At 30.6% G+C, this 17,321-nt stretch overlaps 1 protein-coding gene across 1 annotated transcript; it reads right to left on the reverse strand.

Moving 5' to 3' along the window:
- Positions 1–1,144: 1,144 nt before the first annotated feature.
- Positions 1,145–16,054, reverse strand: LOC132746937 (uncharacterized). The gene is made up of 13 exons (XM_060736221.1): positions 15,796–16,054; positions 13,610–13,732; positions 8,477–8,687; positions 7,439–7,654; positions 5,868–5,990; positions 5,440–5,646; positions 5,090–5,247; positions 4,505–4,635; positions 4,199–4,361; positions 3,730–3,934; positions 2,930–3,098; positions 2,420–2,612; positions 1,145–1,722 (listed from the first exon to the last, which is right to left on the reverse strand). The coding sequence occupies exons 1-13, from the start codon at positions 15,979–15,981 to the stop codon at positions 1,537–1,539; spliced, it is 2,271 nt and encodes a 756-aa protein (XP_060592204.1). The 5' UTR covers positions 15,982–16,054; the 3' UTR covers positions 1,145–1,536.
- Between the last annotated feature and the right edge of the window lie 1,267 nt (positions 16,055–17,321).

The raw sequence follows: 17,321 nt of genomic DNA on the forward strand, positions 1-17,321 counted from the left end.
GCTAATAAAAAGTTCATCTAGACTGAATCTATGAGATTATGTTATGTTAACATTCACTTTATTTAACTTATGTATTCAACTCATCATACAATAACGTAAACATCATTTATTCTCTATTCATTTAGAAATGTCTACTTTTATGGTTTTTTTTAAGATATTATTGTACTGGCCATAACTCGCACATACTAGTTTATATTCATTTTGTTGCCAGTCTATAAGTAAATTTATCAGGTCTACAAGGTTCGATTTGAGTATCTTGGGGCAGTCGTAAAGTAAATGCCCTTTGCTACTGAGGTTTGAATGCTTACGAAATAACCGTTTTACCCAACAAATCACTCACAAAATGATATTGTATACAACGGTGTTGCACATTATATTGCTCCTCACAGTCATAATGATTGCATTGTGAATGTAACAATAAATCAAACAGTAAAATGAAAAGAAAGTATTGAATATATTCATCTTTATTTACAAAAATAAAGTCATATCATAATAAGCGATACAGACGATACAGAGCAAAGTTAGCTACAAGTACATTCAATATCAAATAGCTACATTGATTACAGTTCATTTAACTTTTGTTCAACTAATCTTTGTTGTGTGTTTACAATCATGTCACATCATCCACAAAATTCATACTTATTGTAATCGGTGAAATATAATGTGTTACATGTCAAATCATTATACAAACGTCGTTCAATTTTGAAAAGAAATCGCAGAAGTCACTACAACTTAGTGCTCAATTGATTGTGAATTACGATACAAAACAATAATGTAAGTGTTCCTGTTCAGTGATATCAAGTGCATTGAATATTTGCAAGGTACATGTGCCACTAAGCACTACCATAAAAGTCAAAGATCCGATACGTGTAACAAATTTTCAGTTTTTCTTAATATATTAAAAAAGAAAAAAAAAACATTTTAAAATGTATGACTCTTTCTTTAGTTTGAATGAATCTTCTTCACTTTATACACTATCCTCTACAGAACCATTCAAGACTTCGTTCGAGAAGCATATGAAAACATGATAAATACTTTAAATGCTGAAAATATAATAATCATTTTAGATTGTGCACATTGATATGCAGTTTGAATTCTTTGTTGCAGTGAAATTATTGCTATACAACTTATGAGCAACTTTATTTATAAGATATGATATATGTACAATCGATGTAAATGAAGTTTCAGACAGCCGTCACTGGCAACAATATCACTTCCAGAGTCCATGCTTTCGTTAAAACAAATAACGATTATAAACTGTTTCCCGAATACAAATAGTCACAAATAATACCTTTCAGCAAATGAATGTATTCTAAGATTCCATAAACGCAACGAATATGTCTATTAAATATGCGAAAACAAATTCAAATATCAAACTTGATCCTTAAAACGGATTCAAACGAATGGATGAAACGCCACCAGCCAATTAAATACTAAATATTTTCAACTCGAGTGCGGCGTACAGTCTCCACAGCTTCGTTATCTATGTCTACTGTGTTCATCTCAATGGGCTCTTCAACATCGGCAGCATTTGTTTCATTTATTGACAATGTTATTCTGTGACGCAGGCGCTTTAATTTTTGTATTCCTCCGCCCAAGCCCAAAAGGAAAAACTCGTCTGTTCAATAAAAATGCTTTGTATATGTCATAAATTTCATTCACGAATGGGGCGATAATGATAAATATGGCTGCAATGAACGCCCATACTTTTGATACTGTAACCTGAAATATTTGAAAAACTGTTTTTTATTTCTATGTTTAAAAAATTAATTTTGATCTATTGACTTCAAACATATACACATATACATTAGCATTAGTTAGAAGTAATAAGTAAATAATACTCGTTAAAGATCCTGTAACACATTTTTTTCATGGTTTTATTTCATAAATATGATGCTCAAAGTAAGATTTGTCAATATTGTAAGTTCAAATAAGCATTATTTATAAAGATATTACCAAATTTAACATTTCATGTAAATAAAGGGAGGTAATTAGAAATATATTTTCTTTAAATTCTAAGTCAAAGTTTCCAATAAGAAATGAATACATGTAATTTATTGATTAAATATAATGTGCACAAATATTTGCAGGACACATTTTACATATTCTTTGATGTTTGAAAATTGTTTTATTTGCATAATTATACACATATATAATTTTTTGCAAGTGTGGTATACACACAGTTACAATATCAATCACAAAACATACAGGATCTTTAAGATTTTGTTTTTGTTGTTGTATATGTTTGTTTTATTCCAGTTGTTGCAAAGAAATTAATCGACATTGAAAAATTTGAAGAAAAGATTTTTACTTGATCATGTTTTAATGCTCCAACCCTTCTTTAAGTATAACTATTATTTTAGATTGAGACATCATTAAATCAGTAACTTTCAAGTATTATTTTGAAAATGTTACATACCCATTGATAAAATGAATTGAAATCCATAACTGAAACACCAATCACCATTATCAACGGCCAAAGTACTATTAGCATCGCTGTTGATGAAATTGATCCGATAAACCCAACCTTTTTTGCGAACTTAAAGGCAACTTGCACTTCTTCAAGTGTCGGCCGATTGTTCAAACGAGACGCGCCCGTTAAATGTAGATCCCTGAAACAAGTTAACATTTATGTTTTATAGTTCAGTCACAGATACCTTTACTTTTGTTAATGGAATAGGACTGAATGACCATTGATTGTTCTTATCTGTAACACTATACATACTAAACATCTATTAATACTTCACAAAAATTTTGATTAGTGTATAACACTGAGATTTTAGTATGACAAGTAACTAAACTAAACTGCCGACTAAGACTGTTACTGACCATATTAGTTTTTTATCTTCGTTTTCAAAAAAACATATGCATTTTTCTGTTTCTTAACGTGATTTCATATAAACACCAAGGGCTTAAAACTGCTACTTACATCTCGTAAAGTTCTGTCCATGGACTTAGGGGATTGTCTATGTCTCTTGTTTTCTCCCAAATGTCTGAACCTTCTTTATTTTTCCCCGACAACAAACTGACACAAACGGAAATAACAGCACCAGCTATTAACGACATCAAGTTTCCAAATAACATTGGAGTTTCCTTTGCTGAAAGGTGATTTTTGTCAAGGTCATTAAAGATATATTACCAGATAAATATAAACATTTCAACATTAAATAAGTAAGTGCTTGCTACACGTATAATATGATAATAAACATGCTTAAATAGGAGTGATATGATTACTAGCTGCAAAAAAAATCATAAATATCAAGCACATTTATGCCGTCAATTTGTTTGGGACATCTTTTACCTAGGGGCAATCCCTTGAGGTCTTGCAGCTGCCCGTCACCATAGCAAGCACCATCTTATATATCACTACATTATTTCATTTAAATATCGAACATTTAATGAAAATATCTTACATTTACCTGAAATGTTAATCAAGCATCGTATTTCTAATATTAAATTTAATTTTTCGATATATTACTAAATCAGATGTCATGACCAACACCGAAATTGTATGTACTTATTTACAACGAAAACTTAAAAGCCTTATTGATAGAGTGAATAATTTGTTATATTTGCTAAAACTTTTTAAAAATTGAAAGTCTGTAAATATTTGCTGTAAAGGGACAAAAACACTTTCAAGCTTAATATTCTAATTATATTTTTTTTTATCTTGAATTCTGCAACCTAAATCTGTAAATATGAAATATTTAGAATATGTATCGTTCGTACTAGCGTTGTCTTTGAAGTCCTCCAGACCTCCAGGATATGAAGCAGTCACAATAATCCATGTCATTAGCGCTAACACTGTTCCGCCTATACTTCCCGCAATCATTGCTAATCCTGTAAGACGCTCCCAAAACATTGACAACACTATTGGGACCACTGCAGAGTTGATTGTTACACCCATGAACAAGTACACGGTGGAAAGATTGATCTAAAATTATACGGTGGGTGTATATTATGTCATCTTAAGTAACTGAACCATTTGAAAAATAATTTTCATACTGTTGAAGACAGACATCACAATAAAAAATGCATATTTTTCCCGACGTTTCATTCTTCATGATTGAATAGAGTCATCAGATAAAAGGAAGTTTATCATGTTTTGCTTTAACAAAATTAACTATGTCCTAAAAATTTTAAAGAATTAAAGCCATTTGCTGAAGTATGCTGTATACCAAAATAAAGAAATTATTACTTGTAAGGTATGAAGAAGTATGGTAAGTGGTAAAATACAAAGAGTCGTCCAACACAATCCTCGGTTTTTCAGGCGTGAAAGATAATCTGTGTACTCGCGATAGGTTCCATGAACTCGACATGTGTACATAGGGGGAGGAACCCTCGAAGATTCACTTCGTGTCCTGAAAGAAACAAATATTTACGTTATATTCATGACATAACTAGTTATTATTCTTTATAAGGCAGTGTTGTTTAACATCTATAACGAGTGTAGTTCAATAAATTAAGAAACAGTAAGATAATAAATAATGATAAATAAACTTACTTGTTGTCAGTACGACAGTCGGCACATTCGGCCATACTTTCACATGTACACTTACTACGTGGACAAGCGTTTTGTCCACGCTCTTTTTCACACAATATGCATTTGTTGGAATCTAGTACCTTTCTGTAAGGCTGAAAGTCAGTAATTCCAAGTAAGTTTAATAGATGGTATAATTTAAAAGCAGGAAAAATAGCAGAAATGTTTCCAAAGCTTAATTTTACCAATACCTTTAGTGTTGAAAATTAAGAGAATCAAATGTTCCAGAACATAAAATTATTTTGCTATTTTAAGTAGGGTTCTATCCGTTTAGAAATCACTTTGTGCATGCGCCACTCGCTTAAAGACTATTTATTGCCATTTTTATTTTCATACAAGCATTTTGGAAGTATTTTTGTTTAAAATCCAAACAGTAATCATAAATATAGCTTTATACACTTAAACAATTCTAATAATGTTTTGCATCAACTACATTATACATACATGATATTTGTAAAACATGCCCTTTTTATAATAAAACACACTTGACCACTTTTTCTACTTTGCACAAATAAATACCCCTATTTTGTTTTTGTAGAAAAATAATACCTTTAGATACGTCTGAAAAATATCATAAACAACTATTGATGTAGCAGCGATAACTTCGGCAGAGCCAGTAGATACAACAGCCATTAGAACCATCACTATCACCATCATTTCACCAGCCTTACCAAACATTCTCTGTGCTACCACTGGTAGTACCAATCCTTAATGCAAAATGTCTTTTTTACTCAGAAAATATGAATGTATCTGTAGCAGAATAACGTCCATTAGATGAAAAGAAATTAATAAGATTTGTTTGTCTAGTAGTTAATTACTTTACTAAAGTAATGATTATTGCCAGGGTGAAGAATATTTGAATTGCGAATACAATTAACACCACAAAGGATTTTCTTTACCTGCATTAACATCAGTTTCATTGAGCAAAGGTTGGCCCTGCTGTGCACCCAGGGCTGTGTAGGCAAGACCCATAGTAGTTGCTAGTGCAAAAGGTATAGCGAACCAAACGAGGCCTCCGGCTAGAAACCCCAACACTCCTTGTCTAGGCTTTGCGGCTACACCACTCTGCCAGTACGCCTGATCTACGTATGTTGTCCCAAAACAACCTGTCAAAAATAAATATAGGTACGCTGAACAATACATATTAAAACTATAGAATAAACTCTTATACAGCACATTTCAATTTTCCATAGCTTTATTTTTGTATTTTGACAAAAGGTCATTGTTTTAATAAGATATATTTTCAGAAACAATTAGTACTTTAAACAAAGTATATTTTTTATATCTTTTTTCTAAATTATTTGATTACAAACATGCACTTTCATACCAGCGACATTTATAAGTCCAAACATAAATCCAGAGTTAGAAACAAGTGTCAGGTAGCTTTGTTCTTCATTCCCCTCTGGTCCGTCGCTGCAGGACAAATACTCAAATACTTTCTCTTCGGAGCCTAAATCAAATCGTACAAATGAATTGTAAGTGGACGCTGTTTCTTACTATGTGTGTGAAACGCACTTCATAGTTCAAACATTATTCTGAGTGTCATAATAAAAAAATCAATTTTAGTAAAATTGCATTTAACATTTTCAAAGGCTTTTAGGTTAATTTTCTAAAAATAAAAATAAAACAAGGCAACACTAACACATAAATGTATTGATATTTTCCGTTTCTGTTTTGTTTATTTTATGTGATGCAAAAATAACCTCTTGCATACACTATCGCGGCTGGTTTCGGTTTAATCTTTATCCACATCAGTTGTTTATAATTGATATGACCACTTATAAGCAGGTTAATGAGGTTATCCAGTAAGCAAATCATTCGTAAAAGGTGCTAGAATGACATCGTTGACACTAACATGGTTGGTTTATCTAATCTACCACCGATGATTAAACTATACAATCAAGTCTGATACGTCAGTTTAAATTGTTAAAATAATTATTGGAAGTAACGATACATACAAAACTAAAAGTGAAATTCTTTTATATAATTTCTTAACTGACATAAGGGTGTGGTATAGTACTGACAGGTAAGAAATACTCTCCGCTTGAAAAATAGTTTTAGTGATCTTCCTTATTTTGTCTTGTTATGATCGAAATGTTCTGACTATTTAGCATCGGTTTGTCGTTTTGATGCGGTAAAAATAGTCTGCGCATCAAAATTTCAAATCGGTGTAGTAAAATAGCCGATAGATACCGCTGTGACCGATATAATATCTCAAATTAAGGATGGCTTTTATTTTCATAGAACAACGATATGTTAGAATCTGCTCTTTTGACTTAATATTAAAAATAGTTTACTTTGAAGTATTTAAGTATATTGTTCATCATGAATATTGTTTTAGCAAAAAAAAAATATCAATTTGTAGCTTGACCACTAAAATTAATGGATTATAGTTCATCTTGTTATATTTTTCCCCGGACTCTATATTAAAGTGACATTATGCAAACAGTGAGAGTAAAGGTAAAAACAAAATAAGTTTACATTTTTACATATGTTTGTTTTCATTTTCATATTCCACTTTCAATGAATATTTAATAACTCATGTGGTACATGGAAATGTCAGAATATATCTATAACGCTGATTTAATAAAAAAAAATAGTGGTATAGTCATTTTATGCTTTTTTATATTTTATCCTTAACATTTGTATTCAGTTTTAGGTCTGTCACCATTAACATATCCACTCTTTTGAAAAGTATGGCTAATTCACCTAAAATAGACAACGAAAAATAAGCATTATGTCACTTTGCGACAAATCATAATACCAAATGTTTAGTCCTTGCTTGTTTCGCGTTCATTGCAGAAATATGAATTGTTTAGTGGAACTACGTTCCAAAGTGTACATCAATATTTATATGAACATATACATAAAAACATTTATAAGTTTGATAAAACCTACCTAGTGGATTACTAATATCATTTCCACTGTCATCGTACACACGTATTACAAATACCAACATCATCAGCATGATAATTGCTGTGTTGAAAAACGAGACATAAAATGTGGCACCTAGACCTCCTACATACGTGTATGTCCCTACAATAGCTGTCATTAACAAAGCCGCGTATTCTATCCCCATATCCTTTGTTAATCCAGATAAAACAGCCGACCCACCTGCAATACGAATGGTATTTGAATTGCTTTTCTTCAATTCTTTAATTATTGGAAAAAATACTACGACAAAATTGGTACTCTCATGAAATATTTGGCGAAATATTTTCATTTTTCTTTTACCTAAAATCTGAGAGCTCAAATCATCAAGTCAAAGCGTCAGTCGCAGAAAACAACCCTTGACAAAACCTAGCCATATGGATTATAAGTAAGGTATTTAGCAGAGCACCGACAAATGAAATGTTATCCACAAACAAAATATTAATTGATTGTATTTTTGAGAATGATTGGGTTTTGAGTTTTTACAACGTTCAGTTATGCTCCTTATCTAAATACCAAAATGCATCATTTACGCTTTGAGTAAGCAAGTTGTCAACATTTTCCGATATAACATTTGTTTTCATAATTTGAAAACTATTAAAATGGTATTTCTATAATTTACAAGTTACAAGTAGTTTGCTACATTTATGAAAAAAGTGCATTCTTCTATTGTCCCTATTTATTTATTTGGTTATATACATGGACGACACGAAGTGTTAGATTAGAAATGATTTGTTTAAAAAAATGGACTAACGTTTTAATTACAAAGTTGTGTCATTTATCAGTTTGTTGAAAGTCACACCAACGTTATCATTTAGAGAACTCATCACAATATGTAGATGAACCCTATACATCATTAACATCGTATGCTGTTTTTCTGACAATACTTCATACACCATGGAACCTTCTGATTCTTTTGATAGACAATCAATATTTTAACTTTACTGAATTAATCACTTATTAAAATTAATGTTTTATGAATTTAAAAAGAATGTGTATACTAACCTGTCATAGAGTTAGCTGTTACAATGATATTGGTAAGCAATGCATAAACCACAAAAACTTTGTGCGTATTTGATCCGAACCGGGCTTTAATCACTTGCAGAAATGTTTTGGCACCAGGGGCTCGAATCTTTAGTTGAACAGATACCATGGCAAACAGGAGGATTTGTATCGTTGCTCCTGCGGCATACCAAAATGGCCCACTTATCCCGTACTGAAAACAAAAAGAACGAGTATAGACATTGTTTCATCACATTGTAGCAAAGACCTTTAAAAACGTCTTAAAGAATTTTTCTTTTATATTAATTATATCTCTGTAATGTGCTAATGCTAATATATTTGTAAATTGCCATATCTTTCAAAATCATTTATTCTTGTACGTTAGTGTTGAAGATAGAACGCCGCTTAAACCAGTGCTAGAAGGCGCAACAGATCAAATGCATCACAGACGAGGGACGAAATTGTAATATTTCATTTCAAGAATGTAAAACATATATTTCGTGCAACAATTAATGATGTGGCGCAAAAGTGCATAATGATTTTCCCATAATTGCTATTTGAAAAAAGCAATTTACGTGCATAGTAGTAATTTGTGATCAGTAATGACCTTGGACGATATCCTTAATTGACGTGAACATTTTTAAACAAGTTTAAAGTGCAAGCTTTCAAAAATAAACTGTTACGTAAATCTCTATATTCGATGATTATTGCTCTTTACCATGAAAAGCTTTTCGTTTTTTTTCTACAAAGCATTGCTGAACGAATTAGATGACGAACAAAGAAACATCATTCTTGATTTACCTGCCGGTTAAACTGATATTTAGAAAGAAGTTCAAATACAAAAAAACCTAATTATTTGTCTTTTTTCATAAAGTAATTTATATCATTCACAACGCTTAAGTCATGAAAAAACTTCCTTGTCATAATGTTAGTCTAAATATTAGAGAGCTACTCCAAAACATCATATATGTAATTAAATACGATGTAAATTATCAGAGCTCTGTTGACATTGCCAATCTTAATATTTTCATACCTGACATCTTAGATCTTAGTTAACATAAACATTGTATATATCAAAAAGAGCGTTGGCGTATTAAGGGGAGGGGGTTTAGTAAAGGGGGCGATGGACTTGTGGTAAAGGTTTCCACCTCTCATGCTAAGAACCAATTGTTGTACACGACCAGGATCTCTCACATAACACACATCTCTTCACAATAAAATTTATAAATAAATTAATTTATAAATAATGTTTAAACCAAAATATCACACGTCATTTCATTCACCAAAAATCAATTTATCAGAAATGTCAAACATTCATTTAATAATATTTTGATAATGGATTAGGAAAATGTAAGATATCTAACAAGTGAAGAAGTAGCACAGAATATGAAAAAATGTGTTTGTAAAGGTAGCAAAATGGAAACAAATTAGTATTTTGACTTCAATACATTATTCTTATTCTCTGTAACAATGCCAATTGCTACCGTAGTAAACCAGCAAATTTTTAAGATAGTTTTTTGTATATGACAAGTGGGTATTTGTTTTGTAACAGTAACGAGGTACCTAAAATAAAATTAAAAAAGTTATTGAGAAATAAATGATGGCATTATGGGCAGTTAAAGACAAGACCGGTGAATGCCATTTATTTCAACTAAAAAAAGCGAACATAATATTTTTTACCTTATAACTTTGAGATAAAGAGATAAATTGCTTTAAACATAAAATCAAACATCAGTTATTTAATTATAATGATATATCGCATTTCTACTACTCGGCATTTCTGTTTCTGTAACCTTCTATAACCTTGACAATGAATTGACAATATCAGACTAAACTGATTTGAAAAAAGTCTGTTTTCCTTACATCGTATCTGATTATGAGATTTGATTGTATTCATTATTATCCTTGTAAGTAACATTTCAGCTTATCTTCTCATCCGTTTTTTTTGTAATCTAAATAATAATGATAATTTGATACTTTATTTTAACGGTTGTTTCTATGTATATGTCCAATGCTCAAGTCGACTTAATTGAATTGAGATGCCGTTAAAGAAAATCTCGTAGGAGACATTAAAACGGTTGTATCGATATGCATCAGTTAAAATATTAATATTGATATATATAATATAACTATTTCTTTCTACGTACTTGTGTAATAAAGTCGTACTTAAGTGCACAGCCATTAGCACTTACACTTGATAAAACTTATGATAATGTTCCATGTGTGTGCCATCAATAGGAATTTAAATGTCGTAATATGTCAATTATCATAATTAAAAGAGGTTTTTAAAAATTTACATGACTGCACAATGAATGCTAGAAATTTTTTACAAAAAATATACTTTCATTTTAAGAATTATTACGGATTTCATGATATAAATTGATATTCAAGTATTTATACCCTGGTTGAAGTCAAAATTTAGACTGATACAGTTCAATTGATTGCAGACGTACATTACAATCAGTGTAAGAATTAATGTGGTCGATAGCTTCCAATTTAAAGTCGTGAGAATTTTAACCGTCAGATAATAAAATTTCGCGGGCCACTTTTGGATCCGCGAGATTTTATGTATAAAGTGTCGCAGCTCAAGAAGACACTCTCGAGTTTTCCTGTCATGATACTTCTGTCGTTAAAAGTCGAATCTTACGAAGGAAACCGCGACATTTCCTGTCTACATAGTAGACTAAGCCACGCAAACATATGCCTACTTTAGGCAGCCTAATGCGACCATTATAATCCGCGATAATCTGTTCTGATACATACTCTGTAAAAAGTCAAGTTTGAGCATAAAGCCTAGACTTTTTATGCCTAGAAATGCCTCTGCGCAAAAAGTTATGGCTTATGAGTCAAACCAAGGGTGCTGCTGGGCGTTAAAGTAAAAAAAATGTTCCTTGCATATTCCAGCAATTGTTATAAAATATCGAGGTTTATACGTTCCCAGCGACATTTTGTACGATTTCGACAGAAAATCTCGCGGATTTTTAAGTTGCCCACGATATTTTATGATAAAACTATAAAATTTCTTGCGGGTTTGAAATGGCCGCAACCGGTCATCATACATAACAGAACACCTCAATTTCACCAGTGATTGGTTTTGCTTTTTAGGAATGAGAAGGAGGAAGTGGCATGTAGACGGAGAAATGTTTCCGAGAACAAACTTATCTTATCAATACTAGATATATTTTCGCTGAATATTTTGATAAGAAAATGCGGTACAGATGGAAAGTACATCAGACAGCTGCCATACAACAATTTTGTGAGTTTGAGGCCTTTTAGATAATAAATATTTTATATGATTTACAACATTGTTAAAATTACAAACTCTTTAATCTTTACTCGCATGTTTCTAGTGGAGGAAAATTAATTTGTAAATGTTAAGATACAAACTGAATTGTTTCTTTTAATCTTGCAATTGTTTTCTTTTTTAAATAAAATGATATTATTAAGCCCACAAGGTCATTAAGGCGAGACAAGTTAGTTCAAAGGCCCATTATTTTTCAAAAAAGCTTTTATCCGCATTTTTCAAATATTTTCTATTTTTTGCGTACTTTTATTATTTATTTGCCAATTATCTGAACCATCTTTTTCTTCTATTGGTTGTTGGCAATAAGTACAATTGTAATGATGTAATATTTTGCACGGAAGTTAAAATACTACTTTGTTCACATTTTGCTACTTTTATGCCAAGTACTTTCTAAATTAGCATACTTTACTTCATATGACATGCATCTAACATGCTCTAAAACCATTATATAAACGTTGTAATACTTATTTATATATTTCACAAAGTATATCTACGGAAGCGTATCAGGGCCTACAGTTGGTGAGATGTTTTGCGCTAAGTCGACTTATTTTTATTCGCATTGATAAGATGTTTTTGTATTTCTAAATAAAATTTACTGACAAAGATGAGAAGCTTTTAGGCATTGCAACTGAATTTTTCTCGAAATGTTTGAAGCTTTTGTCTCTTCGACAAAAAACCTGTCGAAACTTCTTGATTTCACGACTTTGCTGAAATATTTAGTAAGACACAAAGACGTTACTCGCATTGACAAATAGCTCACGAAATTCAACAAAGTTTTTTGCAATGATTAGAACCTTCTACGTATTACGTATTAATCATAACGTCTTCGTGGAATGTTTTATTTATTACGTATTAATCATAACGTCTTCTTGGAATGTTTTTGGTCAAATCGAGAAGAAACAAGTTGACATGACGTGAAACTTTTAGATAAGAGGAGGCCCTGATAAGCTTCCGTATATATCAACTTTATCTCACTTTATATTTGAAAGGTTAAGTTTGTGACATGATAATTTCCTTTTATAAAACTCTGATTATACTACCAATAATAAACACTTTTCCATGAAATATAATTGGTCTCCTCAAGAATACTATAGAACATTATGAGCTGAAAATATTTAAAGAGTAAAGAGGTACTCAAATGAAAACCAATGTAAAAAGTGTGTTTTATTTTTCAGAAAGAAAATAGGTATATGTTTGTTTTGTATAAAAAATAATAATTATAAAAATAAATAAATAAATACGATCGAATTCAACCCTTTATATGAATGAACGGAAATAAATACACTATTGTTTTGACTTTTTTGTTGCAAAACTATTCCAGTTTAAATTATGATGTATTTCTCATACATTCGACCGGTACCAAGGGGTGTAAGAGATGTTGCACCGTCATGGTCTCTCATGACCAGACTCAAGTAAATATATCAGAGATATTAAACGCATCTGTACGTTTTTGTTACCATTGCATAAGGGAGTTGGTGGGTCATCCTTAATGGCAATTTGAATACTGGTTTTCGAATCTTAAACATGATTGCTTTCAATATCTCGATAAATCATTTCAATATATCTATTATTCATTTAAAGCCATATTCCTTACAATTCATTTCTAATTTTCTTTTGTAATTAAATCATTGATTGATTCACTAAATCGGAATTTGATAATTAATTCAATAAATAACTCAAAGCAAATATCACATTTATTATTACATTCAAATATAAGAACTAAACGTTTTTTTATTTTCATTGACAGTAACATAATTTATAGCAAAATGTTTGCTTAACACATCATTTTGTAGTTTATATAGGATGTACTAAATTACTAAAATTAGTTTTACCTTGCTAGCAACGACACAGGAATAGAGAAGTGTTGCAGCCCAGGTCCATTGTGACACAATAGTTGTCGCAGTAAGTCCAACACTCACTTTTCCTCCTGCATCAAAAGCTGTATCTAGAGTGTTCTGAAAATGAAGCAGATACAAATGTTCATGAAATGTTATTTTTTCGCCCTTTCCTATATCAATAATTGACAGTGTTTTTGGTCTTGTTGTTATTTTCATGATTAATAAGAAAGTTTCTTTTGATAAAAATATGCATCAGTTGGCATTTTGAATCAGACAATGTTTGTATTGTTGAAAAAAATCAAATAAAAGGAAAGATGTCACATGAACGTATTCATTTATTTACCTAAAGTATCGCAAACCAACTTAATGAGGAATTAAATAAGACAACATTGTTGTATGTTTAACGGGAAATTTCGTCCTTTTAGAGAACGAATCAAAAGCATGTAAATGATGTTTAGTTCCTGTTATAAAGACATCATGATAGTTCGCTATTCTAAGTAATTTTACCTCGATAAGTTCATCTGGCATGATTGTTATCATATTTCCTTTCATGGTTGCTAAATGAAAAATTACTATCTTCATGAGATAAAATAGCCTAATTGAATACTGACGTTTTGAAGACTTTCTCAAACAAATTTAAATTTTATAAGTTCATAAGACCTTCATAAATAGAATACCGTGATATTTCCCAATCCGATAGCGTTGTTGCCTCTTTAAATTCATTCTTATTATATTATTTCTTTTCATGAAATTATCTTATTGCACGAATTTTTGTTTTATTTTTAGAAATTTGGCAATGTAAATTTATTAGTGTTTATGAAAATTTCCATCTATTTTTCAAAGATTGTAGAAATGTTAACAAAATATTTTTTGCGTAATATACAAAAAAAGGATATAAAATGTAAACATATTCTAGAAATCAGCCTAAAATAATTAGGTTTTGAAATGTTCATACCCACTCCCTCCATATATTTTTCTTTATCTATGGTACCTAATAAATTCAGTTTCCGTTGTATAAATTTCTATATCAGAAAATTAATTTAAATGTAAAAGGCCTAAAATTGGCACATTTTCCATAAGGACTATATTTAAAATATTGATGAAAACAATAGAAATGCATCATTTTGATATTTTTTATAAATGCTGCTTAAAAAAAAGATGATAAAATATGATAAACAAGATCAACAAGGAAAGGCGGCGTTCACAAAGTTCTAAGTGATTCAGGATGAATATGTATCTTGTAAATAATATTTTGTTCCAGAACACTTTTTTTCTGCTATATAAATAAAATACTGTAATATCGGATTATGTTCTTCACATTTGCCAACAGTTTTCATAATAATTCTTTTATGGTTTGTTGTTATTGCAAATACTAAATACTATCAAAGAAGATATTCATTCTCTTACAGACTTTTTCATTATAGACCAATTCATTTTAAAATGGTATCTAAATTATAATTTCAAGAATCAAAATATTCATCAAGGAAATTAATATTGATATCCATATTATATTGATTACCAAGGCAATTAATTAAATGACGAACAATAAATTTAAAACAGCGCACTTTGATGTACTGGTGTTTGAATTAAAATAAAGCTTTGCAGTTTGTTTTTAATTGTTAGAATGATTCTTTTGAATTTGTCAGTCACAAATAGCATGTGTTACTGTATGGCTTGATCTGTTTTGCATTTATAGTAGTTCAGTTGTATGACTTTAAATATATATCATACAAAAAAACCTGACATTATCTAGATACAAATATAATGCAATTAAAATATTTTTAATATTCACGGAGTTTTAAATTTCTTTTCATATTTTATGTACAATAACAAAATCGAAAAAAGCTGTTGATAAAAAATAATTTATTAGACCATGCTTTTCAGTTCTTTTTATAATTACATGTACTTCAAACGTGCAAAGATTTTACTTTAAAACCATAATCTTTAATTATCATAATTTACAGAAGACATACGTTGTGTTTGGTCAATAACACTAGAATGTTTTTTATTTATTTTCCATTGACATTTTTAAAAGTGGGACAAATTTTAATTCTAATATGGTAGTTTTGGTGAATTTTAAATTTAGAAACATCAGCGGATGTGCTCATACGGCGGTTATTATTTCGTGTAAGTCATTTCCTTTTGATTTCTTAAAAAGAACTATATATATATATTCGCACCTGGTCTTTATAAACATGCTTCCGTATGAATTTAAAAATAAAAGCAACAACAGTAGCAAATGTTCCAAATCCAACAACTAATAACAATGTTTCATGAAGCTCAATAGAGGGCACCAATCCTTGAACAACAGTATAATTCCCACGTGCAAAAAGTGCCTGGCACTCACTTGAGTTCGACCTAAGCATTGTGTTTGTTAAGATATACGAGTATATTTATTTCAAATTATTTTAGAATACAAAATACAACTAATTCACTGCCGCTTTTAATCCAAATGATATACCTCTGACGATTTTTTTATATTTTAGCAACGATAAGTTAAACTACTTAAACTAAACTAATTCAAACTAATTAAACGTCATTGTCAAATAATCTCCTTATCCGAATCATTGAATATGTATATTATATATATATATTTTTTTCTACGGAAGACCGATGGGGACATTTCAGCTTCATGAATTCCCGATATCATATTCGTGAAATCACAACTTTAACTGTGTTAGTTCTCGTTTTCAAAATACGGAATTTAAGAATTCACGATTTCAACTTCACTAATTCAATATTTCAACTTCATGAATTCAGTATTTCAACGTCACGAATAAAACCATGCTAATTCGCGTTGTGAAATTGTGAATTCACTAAGTTGAAATCGTGAAATTCAAAACCAGAATCCATGAAGTTATTGTCGAGGCAAAAAAAGTCGTCCTGAACATTGAAAAAAGTTACATCTCCAATCCTTTAAGATCGTTCAGTACGATTTTTTTTATGTAACAGTTTTGTGTCCCTTCTTGGTTTGTCGTCAACGGTAGCTATCCACTTTTTTCAAACTTGTCCCCGGCTTTTTGGTCCCTTCCCCTACTCCACCCTTATCCCTTTTTGTCTTTATAATTAATATTCATAATTTATTGTTTTCTTTAATGTCTTTGTCTAGTATCGTCAATAAACAGCCTCAATCAAACCGAGTCTGCAACAATTTCAATCTTGTCGTTTTGGACGTTCTTTATTCTATGATTTCTTATATTGAATTGTTATCAATAACGCCCCGTCCGTGCTTTACCCTTGTGCCATTTCATATTTGTGTTTAATGACATGCTGGGCTCTTTTCTGGTGGTCCTGTCACTGCAAAAATATATAGATATACGGAAGTGTATGGGTCATTAATATTAGGGTAATTTTACGAGACATGTGAGATACGGAAATGTACGGCGAGTCCGTACACAGTATGACTTACATATATGTACGGTGATCTGTATCCTCGTAATGTACGGGAACATTTCAGTACGAAAGTTGTAGAACAAGCCCGTATACTACTAAAACCGGAATGCAGTATTCTTAAAAATACAGACACTGTATATAGAGAATTAAAATTTACTTCTGAATTATCAAGTTCCTACAAGAGGAAACAAATCTATCATTTTTCAGGCATTGTCTGTATAACATGAAATATTAAAGCTTTAAATCAATGGAAAATTTCCTTGATTTATTAACATGTAAATTGTTTACTGATAACAGAACATGTAAAACATCG

This window comes from Ruditapes philippinarum, unplaced genomic scaffold, assembly GCF_026571515.1.
Source record: "Ruditapes philippinarum isolate M1 unplaced genomic scaffold, ASM2657151v2 ctg1520_1_1_1_1, whole genome shotgun sequence".
NCBI classification, from domain to species: domain Eukaryota; kingdom Metazoa; phylum Mollusca; class Bivalvia; order Venerida; family Veneridae; genus Ruditapes; species Ruditapes philippinarum.